The sequence below is a fragment of the Micropterus dolomieu genome, linkage group LG06 (genome assembly GCF_021292245.1).
Source record: "Micropterus dolomieu isolate WLL.071019.BEF.003 ecotype Adirondacks linkage group LG06, ASM2129224v1, whole genome shotgun sequence".
NCBI classification, from domain to species: Eukaryota; Metazoa; Chordata; class Actinopteri; order Centrarchiformes; family Centrarchidae; genus Micropterus; species Micropterus dolomieu.
In genome coordinates, this window is record NC_060155.1 from 8,317,436 (window position 1) to 8,342,447 (window position 25,012).

Genomic DNA, 25,012 nt, shown 5'->3' on the forward strand with positions numbered 1-25,012 from the left:
GCCTCTGCTTTGTGAAACTCTTAATGCGGCAGAAATGGCTGAGTATACACGTGGACATGGTTTTTGAAGAACTTTATTTTCTTCTGCTTCTCCTCAAACAAAAATAATCCCTCTAAATCATCACTGATGAATTTAATGACACACTAGAACTGTGTGGCGATGTCTGTATCTGCAAAGACCCTGCCCTCTGCCTGTAGCTACTTTCTTATTATTGTGCTGTGTTCGGGATGTTTCTGGGCGTCAACCTTTGGGCACTGTGCGAGGTGCGACGTCGGGACTCTGCGAAAACGTAGCGAGCGGGTTACATCGCTGTTTCTGTCTCTCTCGTCTGCTCTTGGTCTGTGTCACTGATGTATAAAGAGCTCCTGGTCTGTTTGACTGAGCCACACAGACAGACAGGATGAAGCACGGCATCAGATGCATTCACACAAAATCCGGCAATGTGGCTTCCTTTCTGCAAGGTTGTATGCTGGTATGTGGAGGTTGGCCCGTGTTTATTTGGGCTTTAGAACATAACTTATTTTTGACTATAGGGCATTTTTCTTGAAAATTACCACCAAGACTAAAAAAGAAGAGTCTAATCTATCGATGCAAGGGCCTACACTTTATGGCAAAAATATGTGAACACTCAGCTGAACATTACACCTATGTGTTTTAGTGATCTATTTCCAAAACCATGGGCATTAAAATACTGCTATAGCCTCCAGTCAACAGGGAAGACTTTCCACAAGATCTTGAAACCTGGCTGCAGGAATTTTCTCGAGTCCACAAAAACATTAATGAGGTCGGCCACGGGTGTTGGGCGATAAGGTCTGGCTCACAGTGGGTGTTCAGTTCATCCCTAAACTGTTCCGTGCATTACAGTTCTGAGAAAACCATTTCTTTATGGACCTGGCTTTGTGCATGGGAGTGTTGTCATGTTGAAAGGGCCTTCCCAAAACCTTCTGTCAGCACAAGGTTGGAAGCACACTATTGTCTAATATATCACTGTCTGCTGGAGTATTAAGATTTCCCTAAATTGGAATTAGGGGGTGTAGCCCAAATCATGAAATAACAGCCCCAGACAAATACTACAGTACACAAGACTGCAAGTAGGGATGTCCACACTCTGTTCTGCTCATATCCATGTAATCCTTCATAGTACCAGCAGCCTGTGAAAGTTCTACACAGTGCCAGTGTCCCGCGGGCCGGACAGAGTGGTAAAAAGTGAATTTTATAAACTGTAATATACAGAATATTCCATCTTTCCCCTTCTCAATCTCACACTATATTTTTCTTGATGATGATTTTTTCCCTCCTGTTTGATTGAATGTACAATTAGTCACTGCTTTCACTTACATATATTCATTGTATGTAATGCTTACTGTGTTTACGTAAACACCGTGGCAACATGTTTTTTTTTATCATAATCTTCTGTCCCCGTCTTCAGAGGCAGATCAACTTACACAAAAGATAAACAGAAAGGTTTTGGAGGTATTACAGAAGCAGTGCAGTTTATAGACCATTTTCACTCCTCGGATTGGGCATTGAAAAACATGTCAAATCTGATTTATTTATAGTGCTTCCTACAACAGATTCCTTGCAAAGTGCTTACTCTACAAAAGAGGGCTTAAATACAGATGAGAGAGTACAAATAAATCACACATTTAAAGATGAGGCTAAAGCCTGTGTTTATGTGTGTATGTGTAAAGTGTGTGCAAAGCTCAAAGTAATTAGGACTACATCACACCTCATCTGTTCAACACCAACCTTTCCACCGAACCAGACCCAAACGTGTCTGGTGAACATCAAAATAAATGAGCAGCGAGCCACAGAATGCCTCCAATATTTAAAACTTCACTGAGCAATAACTGTGGATTGATAGGAATTTAATTATTATTCTGGTTAATTAAAATTATTAATATTAGTTTTAATCAAGCACCAAGTGGGAAAAAAAATTACTTCTGACAAATTAATTAGTGAATGCAAATCTCTGCAGTTGTGCATTCTCGTGCCTTGGCCCAAATTACCTGGAGACATGACAAATTATGCAGACACACAGAGACACAAGCTAAGACATAACATGGCACAGACACAAACTTGAATATTAGTGTTTTTCTTCCTTGTCATATATGTGGTAAGTAAATTAAATAACTTTTAGGCCCCTGAAACAAGTCATGTAAAACAACTGATTCACTTTTATTGTTGACAGTGTTTATGGCTGACAACATTTGGTCAGTCTCTTAGTTTTGATGTAAAATTCAACTCTGACATTTTCATTTAAAACATTTGTCACTGACTTCACTTGCATGTTTACAGTACATTTTTTGGGGGCATTTTCTGCATCTACGCGGGAGTGGATATTTGAGCAGTGACAGGAAACAAGGGGAGTTTGAGAGAGGGAAGACATGCAAGAACATCACCAGCCGAAATTGACGTCGCCGTGCTGAATATTACTGAATTGTAAATTCGCTGTTTTACTAGTTAAGCAGGAAAAAGCATGCCACAGTGGCTTCACTTATTCAAACACTGATGGCGGCAGCAGCCACCGCACTGGCCTGGCCATTGGTAGGAACAATTTGGTGTTCAGTGTCCTGCTCAAGGAAACATTAGGGTTATCTGATTGGCATCAGCTGTTTCATACATGCTTCACAACCACCGGCTCATTCAGCTGCGTGGCTAATGACGTCCAATCATATTCATGTGGGCGCACAGTGCAAACATTAAACTGACATTACTCATTATTACTCTGCTAATATGATTATGCCTTAACATAGTTTGCTGCCGCGGCCCCCCCCTCCCCACCCCATCCTCTCCTTATGTGCTTTATTTTAGTATTGTTGATTTAACTAAGATTCATTTAGGTACACTGAGGGGCTCTCCTACAAGATCCTCATTGTTGCTTAGATTCTCTGAGAGCTCCCTCAAAGAGCATAATCAATGATCAACACCTTGACGTGTGCCTGACTGAACTACACTGCTTGCTTGGTTGAAGAAACACATTTGGTGCTGCACTTCATAAAATTAATTTTTTCTGTGGCATCTGGTAGCTACGTGGTTAAAACACATACCATAAAACTGCAAAATGCTGGTTCGACCCCTCCCGTCTGTACATCTGTCAAATTAAAATATTAAATTAAGTCAAAAATGCATATAAACTGTATGTAAATGTTCTGTAACGTATTGGAGAAGGTACTAGACACCAGTTGCAGCAGCTCCAGCATCCTTTTCTATTGTTGTTATGTTTGTGTTTCTTATTGGCTTCTGTCTCCTGCAACAACCTAATTTCCCTCAGGGCATCAGCAAAGTGTCATCACCATTTTAATCACTTGATTGATCAAGCCTTGTTTCATTTGCTTTCAGTGGTGCCTAAACAGTTCTCGACTGTCTATCCTCTAACTGTACTCAAGTACAGCCTCATTTGACATCGTTTAAAACACTTAAATCTTTCACATACTCCACAATGAAAATTTAGGAGACTTCTTACTAGAAAAAGAGAAACGATTCAAAATTAGGCATCAGCTCCACAATCATGTTTCTGCTGCCAGCCGGTTCATGTGTCTCTCTTTGGAAAACGAGAACATTTTGTATTGAGTATAATGGTTGTATATTTGAAAAATTGACTTCTGCTGACTTCCTTCCATCCCAATTCGATATCTAGAAATTTGGAACAAAATATCTTCCATTTGCATTCCCACATTTCCTCTGCTTTGCATGACGTTTGTCTCAGTTTTAACTGTAGGACCAGAATCTCCAAGTCCAGTCACTTCCACTGTTTCCAATAATTACCCAACTTGATTGAACCACCCACTCTTCTCCCTCCTACACTTGTCCCCGAGGGAGGATACACACTCCTGAGAAGTTTGGGAGAGGGAGACTGAGAAGGAGGACAGCTGGTGTGTAGGACTTCAGTAACACAATAACACTTGGCATTATATGGTAAATCATCCAATGGGAGGCTCCTGCCAAGCTTCAGCCAGCCAATTTACATTTCCATATGCATGAAGAGATGGAGAATAGGTGAGGAGGAGATGCTGGGCAGCGCTTGATGGCAGTCAGAAGGAAGTGAGCATGGCTCTTGATGAATAGGTGTAGAAGAACACACAGATCTCAAACACAATTTGACAGCTTTCATGTGGAAGTGGTGGAGACTTTCAAGAGTTTAGCTGACATTTTGGTGACAGTCAGAAGGAAGTTGGAAATTTCACAGGCTCATTGTTTTGTGTTTCTACCAATCTTCACTGAAAAATAGCTTGATTTTTAAATTTTTTGGGAATCCAAAAGTTGTTGTGGCTCCTGCTGCAAGTTCACACTGATGAGTGTAGTCAATGAGTAGCAAATGAGTTTTTTTGTGATGTTTACATCTAAATAAAAAACAATGCCATAAGTAAGGAGAAAATCCAAGAAATACCAGATCTAAGTAGTATAAAAGTTGTCGGTGGATTCAAAACAATACAGTAACAACTTAGATTAGATTAAACATTGTTACACTAAAAACTAATTTACAGCTGTAACCGTTTTGGTAAGCACTGACAAAAAACATCATCCTGATGACTGGGGTCCCAGATGAATCAACACTCAAATGGATTGTTCTGCAGGACAATGACAAACAATGTTTTACATGGAGCTATGTGCTGTAACTGGACATACGCCATCTGCAGCAATTAGCTTTTCTATTTCTGTTTGTGTATAGATTAAACAACACAATGAAACATGTTAATTACTGAGCTTTGGTGTGTGGATTTTCAAACTTTAGAGCTAGCTGTTTCTCCCTGCTTCCATCACACTAATCACCTGCTGGTTGTAGCTCCACAGTTAGTGTACAGACTTGACAGTGCTAGTAAGAATGTCGAAACAGTTCCTTTAAACTACAGATTGAACCATGCAAATGCTATTTTCTAATTAAACGTTTAGCAGCTTTTTAAATAATCAAAATAAACCACCAACACATTTCTGGATTTTTTCACAAATTAAAACTCTAGACTTAAGTCGTACTTACAAAAAGAGGACTCAAAACATAAATGAACACATACAAATTTTCAAGACGCCTCAAATAAACAAGTCATGTTGATTTGAGAGCTCACTTGAGGAACTACAAGGTGAGAGCAGTGTTACTAGTAAGACTTGCGTGGAGCCTAGTTGGAGAAGTTTGGGGGAGGCACTTCTCAGTAGAAGAGCACCAGTAGAAGCTGCACTTCCAGCTGTCAGTGAGCTAATGCTGCTGCAGCAGATGCTGTGTTTTGGGACTAGGCCTGTTCCTCTTCAGATGCAAGGAGTGTGACAGCTGTAGAAATCCCCCCAGCCAGGTATGCCGCAAAACTCCTGAGCGACGTGCGCGCATACACACTCACCGACAAACACGCAGGCGACGTTCCCCTCTTGCCCATTAATATTACAAGCAGCAGACTTTGCAATAATGTACACTCACTTATCATTGATTTGCTCTCTCTCTCTTTCTATCTCCCACCGCTCATACCCCGTTGGGCATTGAGATGTTAACCTGTAAATAATAAAACCTTTGCGCTGCTGGTGACATTTGGTGCTTGTGAAGGAGGGAAGAGCAGAGGAGGCCGGAGGGGAAACCTTGATGAAATTGAACCCTTTCCTGCATCATGAATATTTTCCACATCACCAGGAGGATGCAGGGACTTATCACAGCTGTTTGTACCCGGGCTTAAGTGTAATTCACAGTCTCCACCAGGAAGGAGCTCATGTCTGATCGGTATTTAAACGATCCGTGGGACATTAAAATGGACAGAGGCAAGGCGGCAAACTGGGAGGGCTGAGCTGCATGCATGTGTTCACTCTGCTAAGTAGGTGAGCTGCAGTTGGCGTTGGTGAATTACTGAGCATCAGTTGTTGTATTGCTGCAGCAAAAAAAGAGCCCCGGATGAGAGAATGACCTACATAATGAGAAGCGGAGTATGGGTGATGAGGCTTTTATGGAGTGACAGCTGTTCTACCTGCCGTTGTCACCTTGACAGAGCAAAGGGACTCATCAATAAACCCCAAACTAATGAGTGTCATTGTAGTTTATAGCGTAAGAGAACGGGGACAACGTTGTCTCACACGTCTGCCATATTAAGCACACCCTCAACCATCCCCGCAACAACCAATTTATGACAAAGATTTTTTAGCTTATCCAGCACTACTGCGGGTATCATCATTTTCTGAGCTACCGCTGGTCCCAGTGGACTTGAGTGGAAGTGTCACTCACTGAAAAACTTTACTGGGGGAGAGAAGACTACTTCCTCAACTGTGTCAATGCCCAGGTGCTCTTTTCAGGTGCTACAGTATGCAGTTTGTCTGACTGAGAGAGACAGGTCTGTGTCTGGCTTTCCTATCATCTCGGGCTGCTCTTCGCCTCAGTGTCAGAAGACTGAGCCTTCCTTCCTGTCAGTCTGCCGGAGCTGATGATGAATTATAAAAGGGCCTGCTTTCCCAGAGAATACAGATGTTTCCCCCCACACACACACACACACACACACACACACCCCTCCTCAGCACGTACTGGATAGCGCTACACTGTGAAAAGCCTTATCGTGCTTGCGATACAGTCGATGGAAAATGAGCACTTATTATGCAAGCTCAATGAGAAAACAGGGGCTAATTAACTTGAATGGAAACACGTTTGGCTTCTCGAGCTTTTCATCTTATAGGGGGCCTCTGTTTGCAGTATTTCTTTGACTGCTGATCTCCATATGCATATTTTTAAATGAAATATGGAAAGCCTTTAATGACTATATGACAATTATAGAAGTCATAATAATCCACGTCAATGCGCCCCGTTAATGTGGCTTGTTTTTGTGAACTGAAGCCCCACAGGAGAGAGTCGGCACTTGACAGGCAGCTTAGTTTTGAGCGTCCGACTCGGTGGTCAGCACAGGCGCTGTGGACACAGTACAGGCGGACAGATAAGCTGAGTGGTCGCAGCATGATCGGTATGCCGTCTCCTTCTAAAGTAAGAGCAAACAGAGGGTTGTTTTAATTGAGACACTGAGGAAGAGAAGCAATGCACTAATAAACAGGTAATTATGCAACTCCCAGCTCCGCCAAAGCAGATTGTGAATCCATTAAGGCCTCTTCGCAAAAACGCCTCTTCCCTTTTTTTCCCCTCCAATGATTTTTTTTTTCTCTAAAGTGCTACGCAAAATCCCCAAGCATGCAGCCCTGTTGTGTGGGAGTGAGGCTCTCGACACAAAAAATTCATAACAATTAACCATCAATCAGACTTAACCTCTGGGGTCACGGTAAGTGCTCCTCGCCCTGTGATTCTGCCGGCCAGATTAACACAGTGACAAAATGTGCCTGTACATGTCAGCTAATCCATTTATTTATTCAGCTTTCTCCCAGACTGCCTGATTAATCACTCCCACACCACCGATGGAAGGGAAGAGGAAAGAAACACAGAGAATAAACGTGCTGCTCTGCTCGCTCAGAGGTCCGCTCGTGTGTGCGAGAGAGCGTGCACGTGAGCGCTCGTGTGTGCGAGAGAGCGTGCACGTGAGCGCTCGTGTGTGCGCACTGAGCAGTACCAGCTTCCCCGAACACAAGCCTGACTGAGCATCGGAGAGTAGTTTGCAAGAGTGCATGTAAACAACGATGGGGATGTTCACAAACACCTGCACACATCCATCCCTCCAAACAAACAGACAGCCTTAAAATTCTCCCCGCCGACACATTCCAAACGAGAGTGCCTCACAATTTTTAGAAAGTATTTATTCTTACCTTGAGTGGCGATGTAGTGATTTGGCCTATGGTAGCCCTGAAAAAAAGTGGGAGAAAAGAAGATGAGTTCCTTCACTTTCCTTCTACTCATAAAAGACCAGCTGTGGTGAGGAAAATGCTCCCAAAAAACACACAACGTCTTTGATATTTAGACAGAATGCAGGTTGACCCTTGCAGGCAAACTCAGTTTATTTCTACGTTACAAACAATGCACTTTACCTCCATAACTGAACTGAACAGATTTAACCTGTATGGAATCCTAGTTAACAGCTGTTTGGGCAGCAAAAATGTACTGCACTGCCTTAACTGGAGCTGTTTGAGAAATGTGTGCGCCACTCTTTAGAAATACTACTCAAAGTCAGGCTGCCAGCTGTTTGCCACTGTACACCCATTCAGTTCTTTGTTTCAATATCTGACTGAGGGAGGAAAATGCACGGCTGAAAGCTAGTGATGGATGCTGCTGGATACAAGATGCATAAAACACTCTCCATCACACACTCTATATGCAGCACACCTCTGGAGTAAGCAGCCAAAGTGTTGATAATCCCCAAGATACAACTAACGGCACTGATCTCCACAATAGGCCCCTAGTCTCATGGATTACTCTAATCCCTTCAAGTTTTATTTGTCCAATTCCTTGTCTTCTCTCCAGAGATATGAGGCAGGAAACAAAACATTAGGACTTAAAGGCTCTTCCCAGGCCCTGCCTCCTCTTGATTGTCCCCCCCCCCCCCCCACCCACCCCTGCTGCTCTGCTTATCTCCCTCATATTCAATTTAACTTGGACTGTGATTAACGCTCCTCCAATGAAGGGAGGAAGACACAAAGGATATTTTCCTCACTCTCTCTCTCATCCACAGGGCTCTTTCAGCTATTCAGCTGTCCTCCATTTTTAATGACTTCTTTATCTCTGGACTAAGGAGGAGATTTGTTTGTGCTTTCATGTAAGTTCTGTCAAGTAAAGTGGAGGCCTAGTACGCCGTCGGATTAGAGAGGGGGAGACAGGAAGAAAGGAGGGCCTTGACAGTGACTGTCAGGTGAGTAGAGCTTACTATAAATGGACTTGCGGCTTTTTAGATGCATGTTACATTAGGAACATAAGACTGTTTCTTCACGATCAACACAAAGAGATAAAAGCTGAAATGTCCATGTTGAAATTATTAATTGAACAGGCTTTGTTTCCAGGGATGTGTAATTTACTAAAGGAGAATAAATATGTGTCCTGCTCTTTGTATTTTGCTGCATTGCTTATCACACTGGTCATTTACATGAATTATTTCCAGTAACTTTGGGGTGTAAAATGTCTAAAATATGCAGCATGAAATGTTTTTGCCTGTAGGCATGAATTTGTATTTTCAGTCTGAATATCATTAGATAACCCACTTTTGCAAATCTGGGGTACTGACCCTATCACCTACAAAATACATTTCTAGACAACGTATTTGCCTTTACAAACACACTTGAGAGAAACAGAGAGTAAATGTTGACACTATATGTTCACTGGCAATGGTTCTTTTATGATCCAGAAAGTGTAACATCCTTATGCTATCCAAAAGTCATAGAATAGAGTATGGCTGGATTACTTACAGGCCCCAGACCCTATGGGGCCCGAAAGCCCCAATGTTATTGTGTCAGTTTTTTTTGTGGTAATTTGTCATTTATTACAAATGTTTGTGATTATGCACAACTAATGCACCATATAAATTAAAACTATTACCCATTTCTACCCATCTTGTGAAGCAGTGATCCCCAACCTCACAAGATGATGGAAGGTATATGAAAGAAACACTATATTTATTTCGTTTCCACAAAATTCTGTTCATTATTTCTACTTTTCTCTCATTTCTCTTCAGGTTGTTTTTACCTTTTCAGGCCTCAAATGAAGCAATCCGTAAAGAAAACACCCCTCACAGCCATGATCTGCAACGATGGGTTGCAGGTAGAAATTGTTTTGTTTGAAGAGGGTCACAAGCCAAAAAGGTAAGGGGGACAACTGTTCTGTGTCAAAATGTATACCATGGGGTGGGATAAACTACCACAAACAGTGGGTCAGTAAGGGTCCACCAGTAATTTTGATTAGGATTAACGTTGCCATACAAAGCGCAAGACCAAGGTTTGTGTCCTGCGTCCAATGTGTTGTTAGTTCCAGGCTACTAAAACACAAGATTATGGTTTTTCTTATCATATCGAAAGGAATAGGTATTGTGTGACTTGATTTTTCTGCACATGGTCAATTCTATAGCTCATCACTGCATTACTTCAGTATAGGACACAACCCCAGCAAACCTCTTTGTGCCCCATGTGCACACAAACACAACTCTGCAGACAACAGGCTATTACACTATGTTTCCTTGCCTCCTAAATGCTTATGAAAATACTCAATCAGCTGCGGAGAAAGGAAAGATACCCGACTGGCGCTGCTTATTCGTACGTGACTCGAAATAATCGGCAGTATTATAGAGTACAATAACAAACACTGTGGGAAATGTTCTACACATAAGAGTTTATTGGGCAGGACACGCTTCTAGATGGGTTAAAAAGCTTTCTGAAGAGCAAAAACATCATTACCCATCTGCCTGCATTTCTACTAAGTACTTTCTCAATGTAGCTGGCAGAGCAGTGAAAATCCTTTTCAATCAGGACCCTCTTAATATGCGTATATTCTTATCTTATAATGGGGCCCCCTCTATTGTGAGAGTCTTCTCCGCAGCGGCCCTTTTCGCAGCATAATGGACCATAAACTGAATAGTGGGAAAGGTAAATAATTTAAGCCCCCTGCATTTGCCGCGGCACACCTTGCATTATGAATTTATGTTTGAATGCGTAACAGGAGATTACAAATTACCACATTAGAGGGGTGGGGGAAAGAGAAGATGGGAGACGGAGTGAGAGTTCTCTCCTGAGCAGAAAACCACTTAGGAAGTCAGGTACATCACCAGACCATTACACATGGAGCGGAAGAATCTGCTCAGAGAGGCCAATGAGCTGCTGTGATTGGTCACATCCTGCAACTAAAACTGCTATCAACAGCAAATCAGGTCAGATCAAGAGGTTCTATAGTGTGTGAGCTAAGTGGGTTAGATCTGTTTTCGACGGGAGGCATGTCTCACGCCACTTTTTAACAACTTTTACTTACTGTAAAGGTATGCTAAGTCACTCCAGTGCATGTAAGTGCTGTGCTGCAAGTAGTCTCCTATAGTAAGAAGTATAATAAAACCATCTCTAGATAGCTGCTGTGTCTAGTTTGATTCTCTGGTCTGTCTGTGAGGCGTCTTCAGTGTCTCACAATAGAGGAGAAGGTAGCTGCTTTATTTGGATGTGAAGCAGAACGAGGCTGAAAAACAGCTCTGCAATTTCTCAAGTCTGTCCTGACCAGAAAATGACAACATCGGTTGCCTGTTCAGTTGCTTAAAATGGCCAAACATGACAATGACAAGATTGTGCAAATGACGAGTGTCCTCTTGCGGAAGCAAAGGCAGCAGTTGTGTGACTTGTGTTGTCATTGTGTTGTAAAACATCTTAGGGATGAGATCTATGTGGATGTGACTTTGACATTGGAGAATACCAGTCAACGTTGGTTTCTTTTAACCATGACCACCTAAACTTCACCAAATAGTTGTCTCAACGTAACCAAATCTTGACCACAGTGGTAGCAAAAAAATGTTCACATGAATTATTTCTGTGACAGCAATATTGCCATTTTAGGATTTCTATGTTTCTGCTACATTTCTATTTGTGATGTTCAAGGCACTGTATTGTACTATCTTGTATTCGTTTTTCAGATTTATCCATCTTTTTAACTTGGCTAATTAATAATCCATGGAACTCCCCTTTTTCTTCTCATGTGTGTGTGTTCATGCTGTTGTTCAAAGCAAAGTCCAAAACTATAACCTCAGCTTCCCTTGTGTGCTAGTTTGCCTTTTCTCTCTCCCAGCACTGTCAGCCTCTGATCTTCACTCCTCTTAATATATCCAATGAATAGAGTGATACAGCAGCCTTTTAAAGTTGAATATAAAGGCACCATGTGTGTGTGTGACTTTTTCTGTCTGTATGTGTGTGTGCATGTGACGGGCAGGCAGTAGGCGCTGCTTAGTCCCTCAGGCCCCCTGCGATGGCAGCACCAGCGCCCTCGCTCTCCCCAAGAGGAAGCGCAGTGACCTTTGCGTTGGTGGCGCTGGCTGGTGTGTGTACTTACATCAACGTAATTTGCATTAATGTAATCGGAGCTCTGTTCCCCCTCCAGGGCCTGCAGCCTGACACGGGAGTGATCATCTGGAAGAGAGGAAGAAACCGGCATTGAATTAATCATATTAACGAGGGCATCAGGAAAAGAAAAGGGGGAGAGGGACAGAGAGACAGACAGTAAAACAAAGAAACAGAGAGAGAGATTATAAAACAGAGAAAGTGATGATGGAGGAGAGGTAGAAGGGCCAGACCGGCATCATACTTTGGAACATATTAAAACAAAGTTGTAAATGCAACATGCCTGATGAGTAGCTACTCTTATGTGACTGAGCCTGTATAACAAACACAATGCGCTGCTGTAAGTTTAAAACCTTCATGATACGAACTCAGAAATTAGGTACAGGAAACTTGCTCGATGGAAAACCTTTCAGTTAATGGTAAATAAGGTGGGGTGCAGTGAGCTTAAACCACAGTACAATTACTTTGCTTGGGAAAGGGAAGTTGGACGTCCCCTGCTGCTACTTGACCCCAGTTAAGCGATTGAAGATGATGAGGATGATGACAATTACTTTGAATAAGGACATACATTTATGGTGAGATATGTGAAATGAAAACTATGCAGCCTTGACCCTAGATTATGTTCAAATAAAAAAACAAAAGGTATTTGTTAGAATTTGTGGTATTTTACGTACATCATTTGCATTTTTAAGTTACGTAACGTAAAGGTAAAGTAATTTTAAAACAGTCCCTAAAGCTGACAAAGGTTTTTCCTCAGCAGCAGTGACTGAAGAGGGGGATGAAATCAGAACAACCTCCAGGTCTGAAAGCGACGCCACTGACGAAGTGCCTTAAACTTGCATTCTTTGTACTGGCCACCAGGGAGTGGCTCCACTGGTTAAAGAAAGAAGTCAAATTGCGTTGGAGTGTATGACTTCTCACTTGATTTATCCTATGAGTCCTAATGAGTTTTTGGTCTCAGTGCCTAGTTTCAAGTTGGCTTCAATCCAGCAAGATGTTCATGTTTTAAATTATGGTCCCATTTAAAGGAAAATAAATGAGAAAACAGGGTATGCCGTAGGGCTTGTCTACCTTGTGATTGACAAGTCGCAACCACGGTGACCTGTCTATCAGGATAGAAGCAAATTGTATCCACTACACTGTGCACATTTAACTAGCAGTGAACTAGTTTTTGAGTGCTGTCAGTGTTTTTGTCTAAGAACGCTGACTCTTTCACAGTGTGTTTTCAGTTCATGAAAGTTAACTGTAACATTTTGGTCACGTAAAAATGATCTTGTTCAGCATTCGGTTGTACAAAATGACTAGACTCCAAGGAGTTGGCTTTTCATTTTTTTCTGGTACGTACGTTTTGTTTTTTGCCTGATCAAAATTAGCATTCCAATTAATATCACCATACCAGTGTTGGGCAGTAATGCGTTACTGTAATATTATTACTTTTCCCAGTAATGAGTAGTGTAAGGGATTACTTTTTCCAATACAGTAATAATATCACAGTTGCTAATACAGGGTGGTGTGTTCCAGTAACGCCGCGTACTGGAACACACCACCCTAGACGTGATGTGCGACTGTGCGGCAGGTCAGCGGCAGTTCAAGTAAAGCAAGAACTTTATTATGTTGTTAAGAATTGAGAACAAGGGAGAGAGGCGTTCTTTTGACAGTTGTAAGTATTGCTATTATTGAGTCACAGTCAAAGTTAAAAAGAACATTGTCGTCCGTTGTAAACTTTGTGCGACAAGCAGAAAGTTTTGAAGCGCAAATAATTCTACATGTAATTTATTGATACATCTGCTAAAGCAGCACAGCAATGTGAAACTTATAGAAAGAAACTCTGGCCGCTACTGCCAGTGATGCTTGCACTCGTCGTGAGAGAGTACCCTTAAGCTATGTGAATACGTACAATAATGTGCAGTAGTGAAAGCAATATAGTAACGATTAACATAACTAGTTACTACTAACTAACTATACCCACTAATAAGTAAAATAATATTATTACTTTAGTAATTTCTGAGTAAGTTTCCCAGCACTGCACCTTACTAACCCAGCTAGCTAGCTTCACCCTGTCCAAATCTGGTCATCTCAGTTTCCCAAAAAACAACATGTACGTGATGTATAGAATGGTGATGCCCAAAATGCCAAACTCAAGGCTTAAAAATGGTAGTCCACAAACCAATGGGTGACCTCATGGTTTTTTAAAGTCTATCATAACAGCTCAGCTCAAGTTTGGAAAGGTAATGTGAATTAACTGTGAACTCAAATTCAACATTTTTATAAACAATGCTGAGGATACATGTTATTTTCCATATGCTGCACGACTTATTTCTCATAACTGAAAAGACACTGCAGGAAGATGAATATAAAAGTAGATTGGAAAGGTCAAAGCTGCTCTCGTTGGCTGATAATAAAACTCTGTTTGAGCAGCTTATAGTTATCCAGAGTCACAAGCCTGGCCAATAAATCAGCCTGAAGAATGGGAATGGCACACAAAAACTCAGAGGTGCTTTGTACACACATGCAATAATATTCCCATATCGGTTCTTCATGCGATTCTCATCCTTCTTGGCAGAGTCCCATGGAGCAGACTGTCCCTCAAAAAAGCTCTGAAAAGAGAGAAAACAGAGAACAGAGACAGGGGGAGATGAAATATGGTGTCATGTGTGAGCACTCTAAATGATAACCAGGCTAAAGAACACAGTCTTCCACTTTCAGCTCTACAAAAAAAGGATGGGAACATTGGCAATTGAACGGAAGACACAGAGAGATATATTCACATCATTATTAGACATGAAACACAGAGAGGATGGTGGATCCTGGGGAGCTGTGTCAAACAGCAAGTGCCATTAGGGCAGAGGCGGCGGGTGTCATGCTCAAACCTCTCCCCCTGCGCCGCTCTGCCAGGCGGAGCCACCACAGCGGCTGTCTGTCTGCCTCATCTGAAGGACTCAATCAGCTCATTGCGGGGAAAAATAAAGCCAGCTCATCGTCTGCAGATCAAAACTGCTCCACTCAGATTACCCTCATGAAATATTTATCATCGCTCGCTGGGGAGATTTCCATTCTGATGGCACACCAGGCACAATTAAGCCAAATTATGAAAATACATCTCCACTGCCAGTCCACCGCTGTTCTGCACGGGCGGGTGGGGTTGGCTCCAAGCAGACTAGCCCGGACAAAAACACGTTATTGTTCTGGCTTTTTGATAGTCAGCTAATGCACATTTGAAAAGTCAGCTAATACATTAGAATGCAGGCCATCTGCAAGTAAAGATTCGAGAGTTTTTATCGAAGGTTAAACAGATTGTTTGGAGAGTTGCTTTCTGTGTGGTTAGCCAGTCTGAGAGAGCAGGACTTGATGGTTTCATTCATCTCAGTGCTGTGGGCAGGCAGCAGGCCGTTTGTCTAACAAATAAAGGTCTTACAGACACGCCAGAAGGACATATTCCTGTATTAAGTCCTAAGGATTAGTGATTTCACTGAGAAACAGCTTTAATATGCTAAAAATATGTCCCATCCTTCCAGTGAGGATGGAAGCATGTCTCAGAGATGGATTACACAGGCCTCTCCTCCTGTGGCAGTATGTCTTGAGTAAATGCACGGGCCAGTGTCGTTCCCTCTGTCACTCTGAAGGATACAGGTCTAATATCAAGCATCTGAACACAAATCATCTTGAAGCCGAAAGGCGTTACCTGGCAACTTTATAATAGTTCTCTCTTAAACTGAGTGACCCTGCCTGTCTCAAATGCTATAGTCTCATTCCTCAGGCTGTTTAGATCCTGAATTCAGAAAAACAAATGATGGTGATAAAGCAGTTAGTGTCCCAAGAGGTAGCGATCATCTGAAGGCTTTCAATTTAAAAGGCTATGTATCCATCGTGGGGATAATTGGCTACATAAAATTCACCAGTGACAGTGATTGAAAAACAATGGATGGCTCCACCTATAAAAACTATTTTGTAGCAAAGGTCGGTGTTGTACTTAACTTTAGAGCATCTGCAGGTAGTTTATCACCATCTTAGAATTATTCCCATTGGCCCAGATCCAACTTAGTATGTTTTTTAATTACAGGCTTCCTGCTGTACTCCAGTCCCAGCACAGTTTGTCTCCTATGCCATTTGTCTTGTCTTTGTCTGTAAACACTTACTGTAAGTGAAAAGCATAGTACTTTCTCTGCATCCAATCACTATGGGAAAACTTACATAAAGCGACAACAGAGCACTTGACATACAGCACACACCATGGCAAAGTAAAAAAAAAAAACACAAAGAAGCAGAATTGTTTAGTGATTTGCTTCCTAATTAATAAATAATTTGCTGTGTGAGAAAAGGAGACTCATTCACATTGACTAGTGTTCATTGGCGGTTGGAGCTTTTAGAATTGCCGGATTCTCACAGTATGCTAGACGCAACACATTTCCCTTCACATAAAACAAGCTGAAAACAAGTGAAATGCAATGACAACATAATGTTAATAAAGCAGTTGGAACTTGTTTTCTGCTTTCTGTTTGCTCACTCAGAGTGTGCGTCAACGTGCAGAAGAATTTGGACATGCAAATATTCTGTTATACTTTCTATCAAACATGACTTTATAAAGCTTTTACAAAGTATACAACAACATGAGTTTGTGCGGTGTCCTTTTTGATGGTGCTTTCCAGATCATCTCTTAAGTATTCCAAATTGTTTGGTAGTTGGTTGGTTTGGCTATGAAAAAATTCATTTGTTGACCCACAATTTTTTTAATCTGCTGGTATAACATCAGAAATTGCTGGTTTGAGTTACTGTTATCTTCCAAATTAAATAATTTTTTAAAATAATTTTAGTTATTCTGGTCAGGAAATAGGTATAGCTTTGAAAAGCTTTTTAAAGAAACATCAGAATTAAGTTGTGGAGCATTTCTGGATCTCAGTTTCTGATTATGGAAAAAAACATTTCACAGTGACATTTGCAATTTACACGATAAAGAAATAACATGACAAAAGATTCAAAAAGTCACTGTTTCACACATTTCATCATCTCTGGACAGTCAAATGCTTTGGCACATCTTCTGTTGGTAAATGCCCTTTTCAGAGTAGATCATATATGTGAGATGTTTGGAATCCCACAGGGCCAAAAAGCCAACAAGCACCATCAATCTTTCAGTCTAAAAAATTGACAAATAACCAAAAGTATTGGCTTACCTCGTTTATCTGATCCAAAGTTAACGTACAGAATAACAAGAAGCATGGGTCGGAGAGAGATATAGTACAGTGTAAGTCAACAAGTTTAGAGGTGCACTAAGCTCCAATCTCATCATCAAAAATAAACGGTTAAAAAGGGCATTAACCTTAAAACAGATCATTATAGTGAAGACAGCAGCGGAACACAACATACAAATGAATCGCTCTAGCCAAGTGAGAATGAGCTCCGTTACACACTTTAAGCATCCCACAGGCCTTTTTTGCAATAGTCTGCGGACAGCTAGGTGACAGCAAGGTGAGGGGACAGGGGCCAATCGTTCCTAGTGGGGTTGCTTGCCACGTGAACCCAAAACACCTTTATCCATAACGGATTAGGCCCAGAGGGCAGTCCAAAGCACACCAGCCCCTCAATGAACTGATGCTGCAGGTAGCAATGGGAGACTTCATTATTTAATTTTACAGTCATGAGGGGGAAGTGTGGAGTTAATTACTGACAGATCTGGCCCACACATAGAAGAACATAGCAGGAGATGAAGGGAGGGAGAGGAAAGCAAGTAAAGAACGCGGGAGGTGTAGATAAGTAAATTACAGAAAAAGAGATTAAGCAAGAGAGAGGACATACGAGGTACAGGAAACACGTTCAAAGGGTGAAGAAAAAGATGTGATGCAGATTAAAAAAGGGAAACGTTAGGATAGGAAAAGGTGGTAAAGAAAGACAGGAGATGTTAGAATAAATAAAAGTGGTAATACTATCTGTGAAAAGGCCCAGCATGTCAGATAGAAAAACTGAAGTGATACAAATTAGATATTCAAAAAGGATTTAAAAAGCATAGCTTGAAGCCAGTCTGTCACAACATGGCATAGGGGTGAGATGAGGCTGGCTGGTGTGGTGCTGAGGGACGCCGAGGAGGCTGGAGTGCTGCCAAGCCCTGCCAGACTCCTGCACTAATGAGAGGAAATGGGAGTGATGCTCTTCTGGGGCAAAATCTTTTGTTTTGGTGTCAGCGAGAGGCATGGTGTCAGATTACGAATGCTGTTGTGTGACAACAGTCTTAAGAGAGCAGCACGCTGCCATCGCGGGAGCCTAATCGAACCTGATTCAGATTCAGATAAAGGAGAGGACATGGCTAACTCACAGCAGCTAGCTGTTCCTCACCTTTGTGTGTGTCTGTGTGTGTGTGTATGTGTGTGTGTGGGTGGGGGGTGCATTTCAACTTGGTCTACAGCAGAGTGTCCAAGCAAGGGGGACTGAGAGTGGGTCAGCAGCTTTTGACACAAACACACATCGGTGCAAACAACAATGAACAGATGAACAACAAAACAAATCACACCGTAAACACGCTGAGACAGGGTACATTAACAATTTATCATAAAAGTGCATCTGGGGAGAAACAACCAGTTCTGCTGTGCAGTGAAAAACAGAGAAAGAGACATGGGGCTGTACACCAGGACACAGATGAAGCCTTGTATTAGACTGATAAACATTTCCGCTCAAGAATCTCCGTGGAGATGTTACAAGTCTCTCACCAGGCTTTATCTGTGTTTGCAACCTTTACAGTGGGGGATGACAGCTGGGTTTGCGTCCTACCTCATACTCCTCCTTGAAACCGTAGCCCTCGGCACACTTCATCTGTGTGATGTGCTGGAGGAGGTCCGCCACGCGGATCGCCGGATGCAGCTGGCCCGTCTGGTAAGGCACATCAACCGGCTCCCGCTTCCTCAGGGAGTGAGTGTGCGACTGCACCAGGCTGCTAGTGTCGCTGCCCATGTTCTGGCTCTCATCTGTGGGACACAAAAACAGGGACAGGACAGAGCAGGTCAGGACGGAGACGAAGGTGCTAGCATTGCATGATTTATCGGTATATTGTTAAGATAGATAGGGGGGACATAATGCTTGAAGCAGTAAACAGAGTTGTGGTATTATATGAGTTTATTGACATATAAAGTTGAGTTAAGTTGCCTAGGTGTTGTCACTCACACCAGTACATATCTCACTTAACAAGTGTTCCCATTAACAGATGGCACATTATCTCATTTACCGTTAAGCATTATGTCACCACCCTCCAGATTGACAAACAACTCTCAACTAGTAATCTGTTATGGATGGTCACAACAACACAACATCATTGAGTAATAGGATGAGTCATGTGGTGGGAAGGTTCAGGTCCATCTGTCTCAGTGTGTGGCTGGAAAATATTTTATATCACAGGCCTACCGTACTGTAAGACAGCCTATAGCCATTAAAATACAAGGCCCTTTAAGTTTAGTGCTTACACTGTTAGCATTTAATATGGCTACTGTCAGAATAAAAAGAGTCAGTGGAAACAGTATAGAGAGATCATAAAAATCCACATGAAGATGCTGTAAAACAACAAGTTTACTTTTTTTTTTTACTGGCAGTCCAGTATGCTGGGTTGGGCTGCTGTTCATATAGAGTCCATTCCAGCTCTTTCATACTGTAATCCAGTCAGTGGCAGACATGAGGCACAGATGCTGTGGGGAGCCAGCGGACGATGGAAGGTGTCCAGAAACATGAAGGAGGAGGATGTGGGGGGGTGCGGTGGGCCACAGTGAGCATGTTGCAGCAAGCACCATCAGAAGCATCACACAGACACAGCGTGGATTCAACCCCTACCACTTGTTCTTCCCCCCGAAAAAATGAAGAAAAAAAAAAATCAAACCTAAAAGATTTTTTTTGAAAACAGGAGGGAAGCGGAGATGGGAGGAGAATGCATGGGGTGATGCTGCCAATGGGGCACTGTATGTACTTGGACCATGCTAGGCTAATGGTGGCTTGGTGGCACGGTACGGAGGGTGGTGAGATGCTAACATGTCCACTGGTCATGCAATAAATGTCGTAATGTCCATGCCAGAAGCAGCCTCTCACTGCTGGCTTGCTTTCTGAGTAAACACCACCTCCTTCCCCCAACCCAGGGCCCACTTGGGAAAACTTACCATTAATGGGCACTTTTTAGATAGCAGATACATAAGAGGTTATGTATGTAAAGAGAAAGAGAGGAGAAGAGAGAGGAGAGAGGGGATAAGCAACAATACAGCATGAGAACCTGTTACAGTAGTGTTTTAGAGCTACGCTATAGGGCAAGATCACATGCCTTGTCAGTCCAAACTGCCTAGCTAGAAAGCCTAGTCAAGGGGGGATGTTGAGTGGATGGATGGGGCAATTTCAACAGTGCAAGACAAAAGTAAAAGAACAAAACAAGGGAGTCATGAATTTCAAGGGAGAAAATAATGGTGAAATACTGGTCGTCTTTGGAACAAGCTGTAATTGTTTCAGATCTGTGACTTGCGTATTTTAATGATGCCAATTACTTTTTGAGTATTCTGACATTTTGAATTTCTTTCTCTAATTGCTACAATTATATTTGCATGTGCTAGTGGTGACACATGTATTTATACCTTTTTTTTGTTTTTTTTTATTTTAAAATAGGAGTGTGCAATGAAATCTAAAACATTACCAATCCTTTATGATCTAATCAGTTTTGATCATTAACCTCAACTGATGAGACAATGCTGTGACTGAATGTGTCACGACTGAAAGCATGTAACCTTTTCTGGCTGCTGTAATTTCATGTTAATTGTTTCACGCTTCATTAAATGTGGAACTAACATAAGCAGCTGTCACAACGGTGATGATGAAAGACTGCTTAAAGTTGCCCTAATGTGAAGGGGAATAAAAGCCCAAAGTGTAAGTTGTATACTTGTAAATACAGTTATGGTGCTCCTGTCTTCTGGAGTAGAGTTGCTTATTGCATCTTTCTTAATGGCCATGAGAATTAAATTATTACAGTCCTAGTATCCCACTTAGTATCTACATTATGTGCAATGCTGGTATAAAAAAGTGCCTGCTTGTTTAAGATGCAGCACTTTTGGCTCTGCATATTCAACAGGCCAGTAATAATTAAAAGAAGAACAAATTGCTTTCTTTATAATTCCATTTTATCACTGAACAGGATGAATAAACACTGGCAAAGCCAAAACAACAACAAGTAGGTCACTAGCTGTTAGCCAAAGGCAGGCGGAGCAACATTAAAAAGAATAATAGAAAAGGCTGTTGTTTTGGAGGGAGGGCAGGGAGTTCAATGCGTATTGAGGAGAGAAGGGGAGGGAGGGGAGGGCAGCACAACTAACGCAAGACTTTAGATGCTCAGACCAAACGCATCCCGTGTTCGAAATTTTTGGTGAGTGGGGCTAAGAGAGAGTTTTTCTGTGTCCCTCTCACACTGTATAATTTCTGTTTGTGTCTCAGTGCAGCTGCTATGGCTTCAGCACACTGTAGCCTTGGCGTTGGGGCAAACTGCCCCCCCCCCCATTGCCCCCCTTAGACACTCCCCCACATCCAGTCCACATGTCTGTCCATGCATATGAGAGGTCAAACATGTATGTGACATCACACGCACGACACGCAATGCGGATGGGATGAAGTGAAGCCAGCCTCAGCCCAGGAGAGTCCCTCATCTGACGGGGAGGGAGAGGGGGAAAGAGGCGGAAGAGGGCGGGAGAGGAGGAGGAGGGAGGGGGAGAAGCAGCAGGCAGGTATGAAGGTGATGAAGCCATCTTTAGTAAAAGAGCCAACCAAACCAAAAATGGGAGAGAAAAAAAATCTGTGCTTTTTTTGTCCTCACAGTTAAGTCTTCAAACAACAATCTTATAATTGTAATGCACTGTCATTTTGTTCAACGTAGAAGTAAGAATAATCAACAGCAATGGGAAAAAGAAAAATGTGTCTCACCTAAGATAGCGGTTGGCACAAAGGGATCTGCTCATACCCCCATAACAAGTGCAGAAGTTGGAAGAGGAAAGAGAGTCGCAATAAATAAAAGAAGCCAAGATAAGTCCACAAAAAACAACAACCACAAAATTAATAGACAGTTTTTTGGTTTCTTGCCAAGCAGCATAACAAGAAACTTATCATATTTTCCAGAAAAGCTAATTATACACTAAGTTCAGTTGATTATAAATCTAGCTGCCCTTTACTTCATCTAATCAGTGAGCTGTAATCTGATTACATAAGACATAATATTATGCATATTATTTGGAGAAATTGAAGTCATAATTGAACAGCTAAATTCCATCTTGGCAAAGTGATATAAAACTATTTCTGTTATAACCAGAGATGTAGCAGAGTGTAAACCCATCTAAAGTCAATTTATCTACCTTCTCATTTGTGAAATCGTTCCTAAAATCGTTTTAATTTTTAAAGCACACATTAACTTGAGCTAAATTCCTATCACACATTACAGTGTTAGTCTGTAATTTACATAAAAATAGGTCTTACCAAGAACATAAAACTAATTAATACTTGTTTGAAAACATTGTGTCTTATTAATTTATCCTGACACATCTGCAGGTTTATTGATGACTGAATATTACACCTTCTGGTTTCACTCAACATCACGGCTTATATAGTGGGCACTTCTGTGTTGACATACGGGATTAGTGTGAGGAAATACAGTGTATGCTTACCTGGGTAGTAGGAGTTGGTGGGGATGGAAGTACTGAGAGTGTTGGCTTTTGGCAGTGTGAAGGAAGAGGGCGATGATCCAGCTAGAGACGGAAGAATGAACACAACACAAGGCAGTCAATAGTCTAGCATCGCTTAGTGGTGGAGGTAGTATTCAGAACTTGTATAGAAGTAAAAATAGCAATACCACAATGTACAAATATACCATTACTGTCAAAATGACACAATTACAATTACTGTCAGGCCACCCACGTTTTCTCACTTAACCAACAGTAAACATTTTTTAGTGCACAAACAAAATTAAATTTACCTTCACTGTATGGTGGTGGCAACAGAAATCCCAGATATATAAAATTTAACATTTATGGTATCCTTTTTTCAGCATAAACTCAGATATAAGTCGCACGGAACCCACAATACATACAATATGACAAAAGGGCCCAATTAAAGTTAAGCTCAAAACATTATAGAACAGCATTGTTTTTTTATGTAAGAAAAAAAGTCTGTTTACATGCAGTGATTTTATTCCAGCTAATATTTGGGTTTTTGTACTTGAACATCTATATATGCCTATAAACACAAGATATTTGATTTAATATCACATAAAATGAAGAAAACCAGCCAATATTAAGATCTGGAAACAGTGATTTTTAACCTTTTAGCTTTTAATGACAAACAATTAATCAATTATCTAAATAGTTACATTCTGTCAATTAACTGATTGATCAACCAGAAAATATTCAGAAGTACACAAGTATTCACCAGGCAGCGGAATGGTCCCCAGGGTTGCATTGTGTTTTTAAAAAAAAATATTATTACTATTATTATTATTATTATCTAATTATAACTACTTTATATACAGCTGGCTCTTTTAATTGATAAGGATACAACATATTACATACAAGATATTCAACTGATTTGTATGTACAATCTTAATATGCAGTAAAAGTAAGTAGTAACTAGCTGAAAGAAATGTGGTGATATAGACTAGCAAATATAGCTGTATACAGTAAGTGTAAAGTAGCATATCAAAACTAAATAGTAAATACGCTAACTGACTTTCCATTACTACTATTGATGTACCAGAGTAGAGCAATACAGTAGATGTCAACCCCCCCGTCCCTCTTAACAGAATAAGGTCTCCTCATGCAACATCAACAGAGCCAACTGCATGCTAATGGAGTTCAAGACAATGATCTGTCAACCATGATGTTTTGAGCCAAAATGATACTGGAGACAGTCATATAAGGTCAAGGAGAGCGTGAGAGGGCTTAGGTACAGTATTGAAGGCATTACACTGATAAGCAGAGTAAAATGTAATGCATTTATATAATTTGCGCTAGCAGACACAGGGCCAGGTTTGAACATCCAAACTAACAGACAGTTAATCAAGGTCAGAGCATCTTTGGGGCTCATTCCCTGCAGGGGTGCGGAGACAGAAGCTGCTGTGGAGTTTTAATCTGATGGTTTTGACTGGGATTATACCAGGTCAAGCCCTGGGTGCAGACTTAGCTGAGCTGTCCATCAACAAAGTATTAAGTTTAACCTGGGACAAGGAAAATTACTAGGTTATCACACAAGAACCCATCCAGTATGTGTTGTGTGTTTCCTCTTTGAATTGGAAACTGAACAGTTCTGAGTTCTAAACAGGCGTGTCAGCCTTGATTATTGATTAAAAGACAAGAGTCCCTTCAGGGTATTTATAGCTATACAACTATAGTATAGTGCAGGTATGGGCAACAGAATCCTAATAGTAAATTATTAATATTGCTGATTTAAATTTACTTTTAGTTAACTTAACAAAAATGAATTAGAGAAACTAAAGAAATTTGAAAAGGGAAATGTGTAAGAAGGGTAGAACAAACGCTTGAGGGCTAGTGAAGAGAACAAATCTCTTGTTGAAGAAAAAAAATTAAACAATCTTTCTGAAAATCATATCAAAGTCTTTATCGTCAAATGAAAGTAAATTCTGTTGAACTGTTTTGCACAAGCCGGTTCCCTACTGACTACCACCAGCACTGGTAGCAACGGGTAATTTTTCAAAAGCTACAAAATTACTGTCAAATCATTTGCACAGATTGCACAAAGCCTCAGTCAGAGGAAGGCAAAACCAGACCAAAGAAAAGAGAGATTAAGACAGATCTTCATGAAAAATAAAATTTTAACACTAATTTATGCAACGGGTAGTGGTAAATGACACAAAAGGCAATAAAACCCACCTTTGTCATGCTAACGATCATGAAAAGTCATTTGGTCTCACACTGAGTTTTTATTCCTGTATTTCTGAAAATTTTGAGATATTCTTGTAGGGGGAGTCAAAACAAATATTCAACTAACAGATATTTTTACACTGCAAATGAGAATTTAATACCAAGTTTGAGGTTTGGGTTGTTTTTTTAACTGTTTTCCTAAATCCACAAATTTACTTGGAAGAGGACCAAGACTCACATTT

At 41.2% G+C, this 25,012-nt stretch overlaps 1 protein-coding gene across 8 annotated transcripts in view; it reads right to left on the minus strand.

Moving 5' to 3' along the window:
- The window catches only part of ptprma (protein tyrosine phosphatase receptor type Ma), a 157,271-nt gene that overhangs the window by 16,823 nt on the left and 115,436 nt on the right, over positions 1-25,012 (minus strand). For 6 of the 8 annotated variants that reach the window (XM_046052200.1, XM_046052203.1, XM_046052201.1 and 3 more), the window contains 6 exons: positions 22,563-22,643; positions 21,829-21,855; positions 18,667-18,860; positions 14,420-14,507; positions 11,903-11,979; positions 7,708-7,744 (listed from right to left, as the gene is read on the minus strand). In XM_046052200.1, coding sequence (XP_045908156.1) covers positions 7,708-7,744; positions 11,903-11,979; positions 14,420-14,507; positions 18,667-18,860; positions 21,829-21,855; positions 22,563-22,643 — 504 coding nt within the window. The remainder of the gene's footprint in view (positions 1-7,707; positions 7,745-11,902; positions 11,980-14,419; positions 14,508-18,666; positions 18,861-21,828; positions 21,856-22,562; positions 22,644-25,012) is intronic. The other 2 variants (XM_046052206.1, XM_046052202.1) reach the window with 1 other exon arrangement.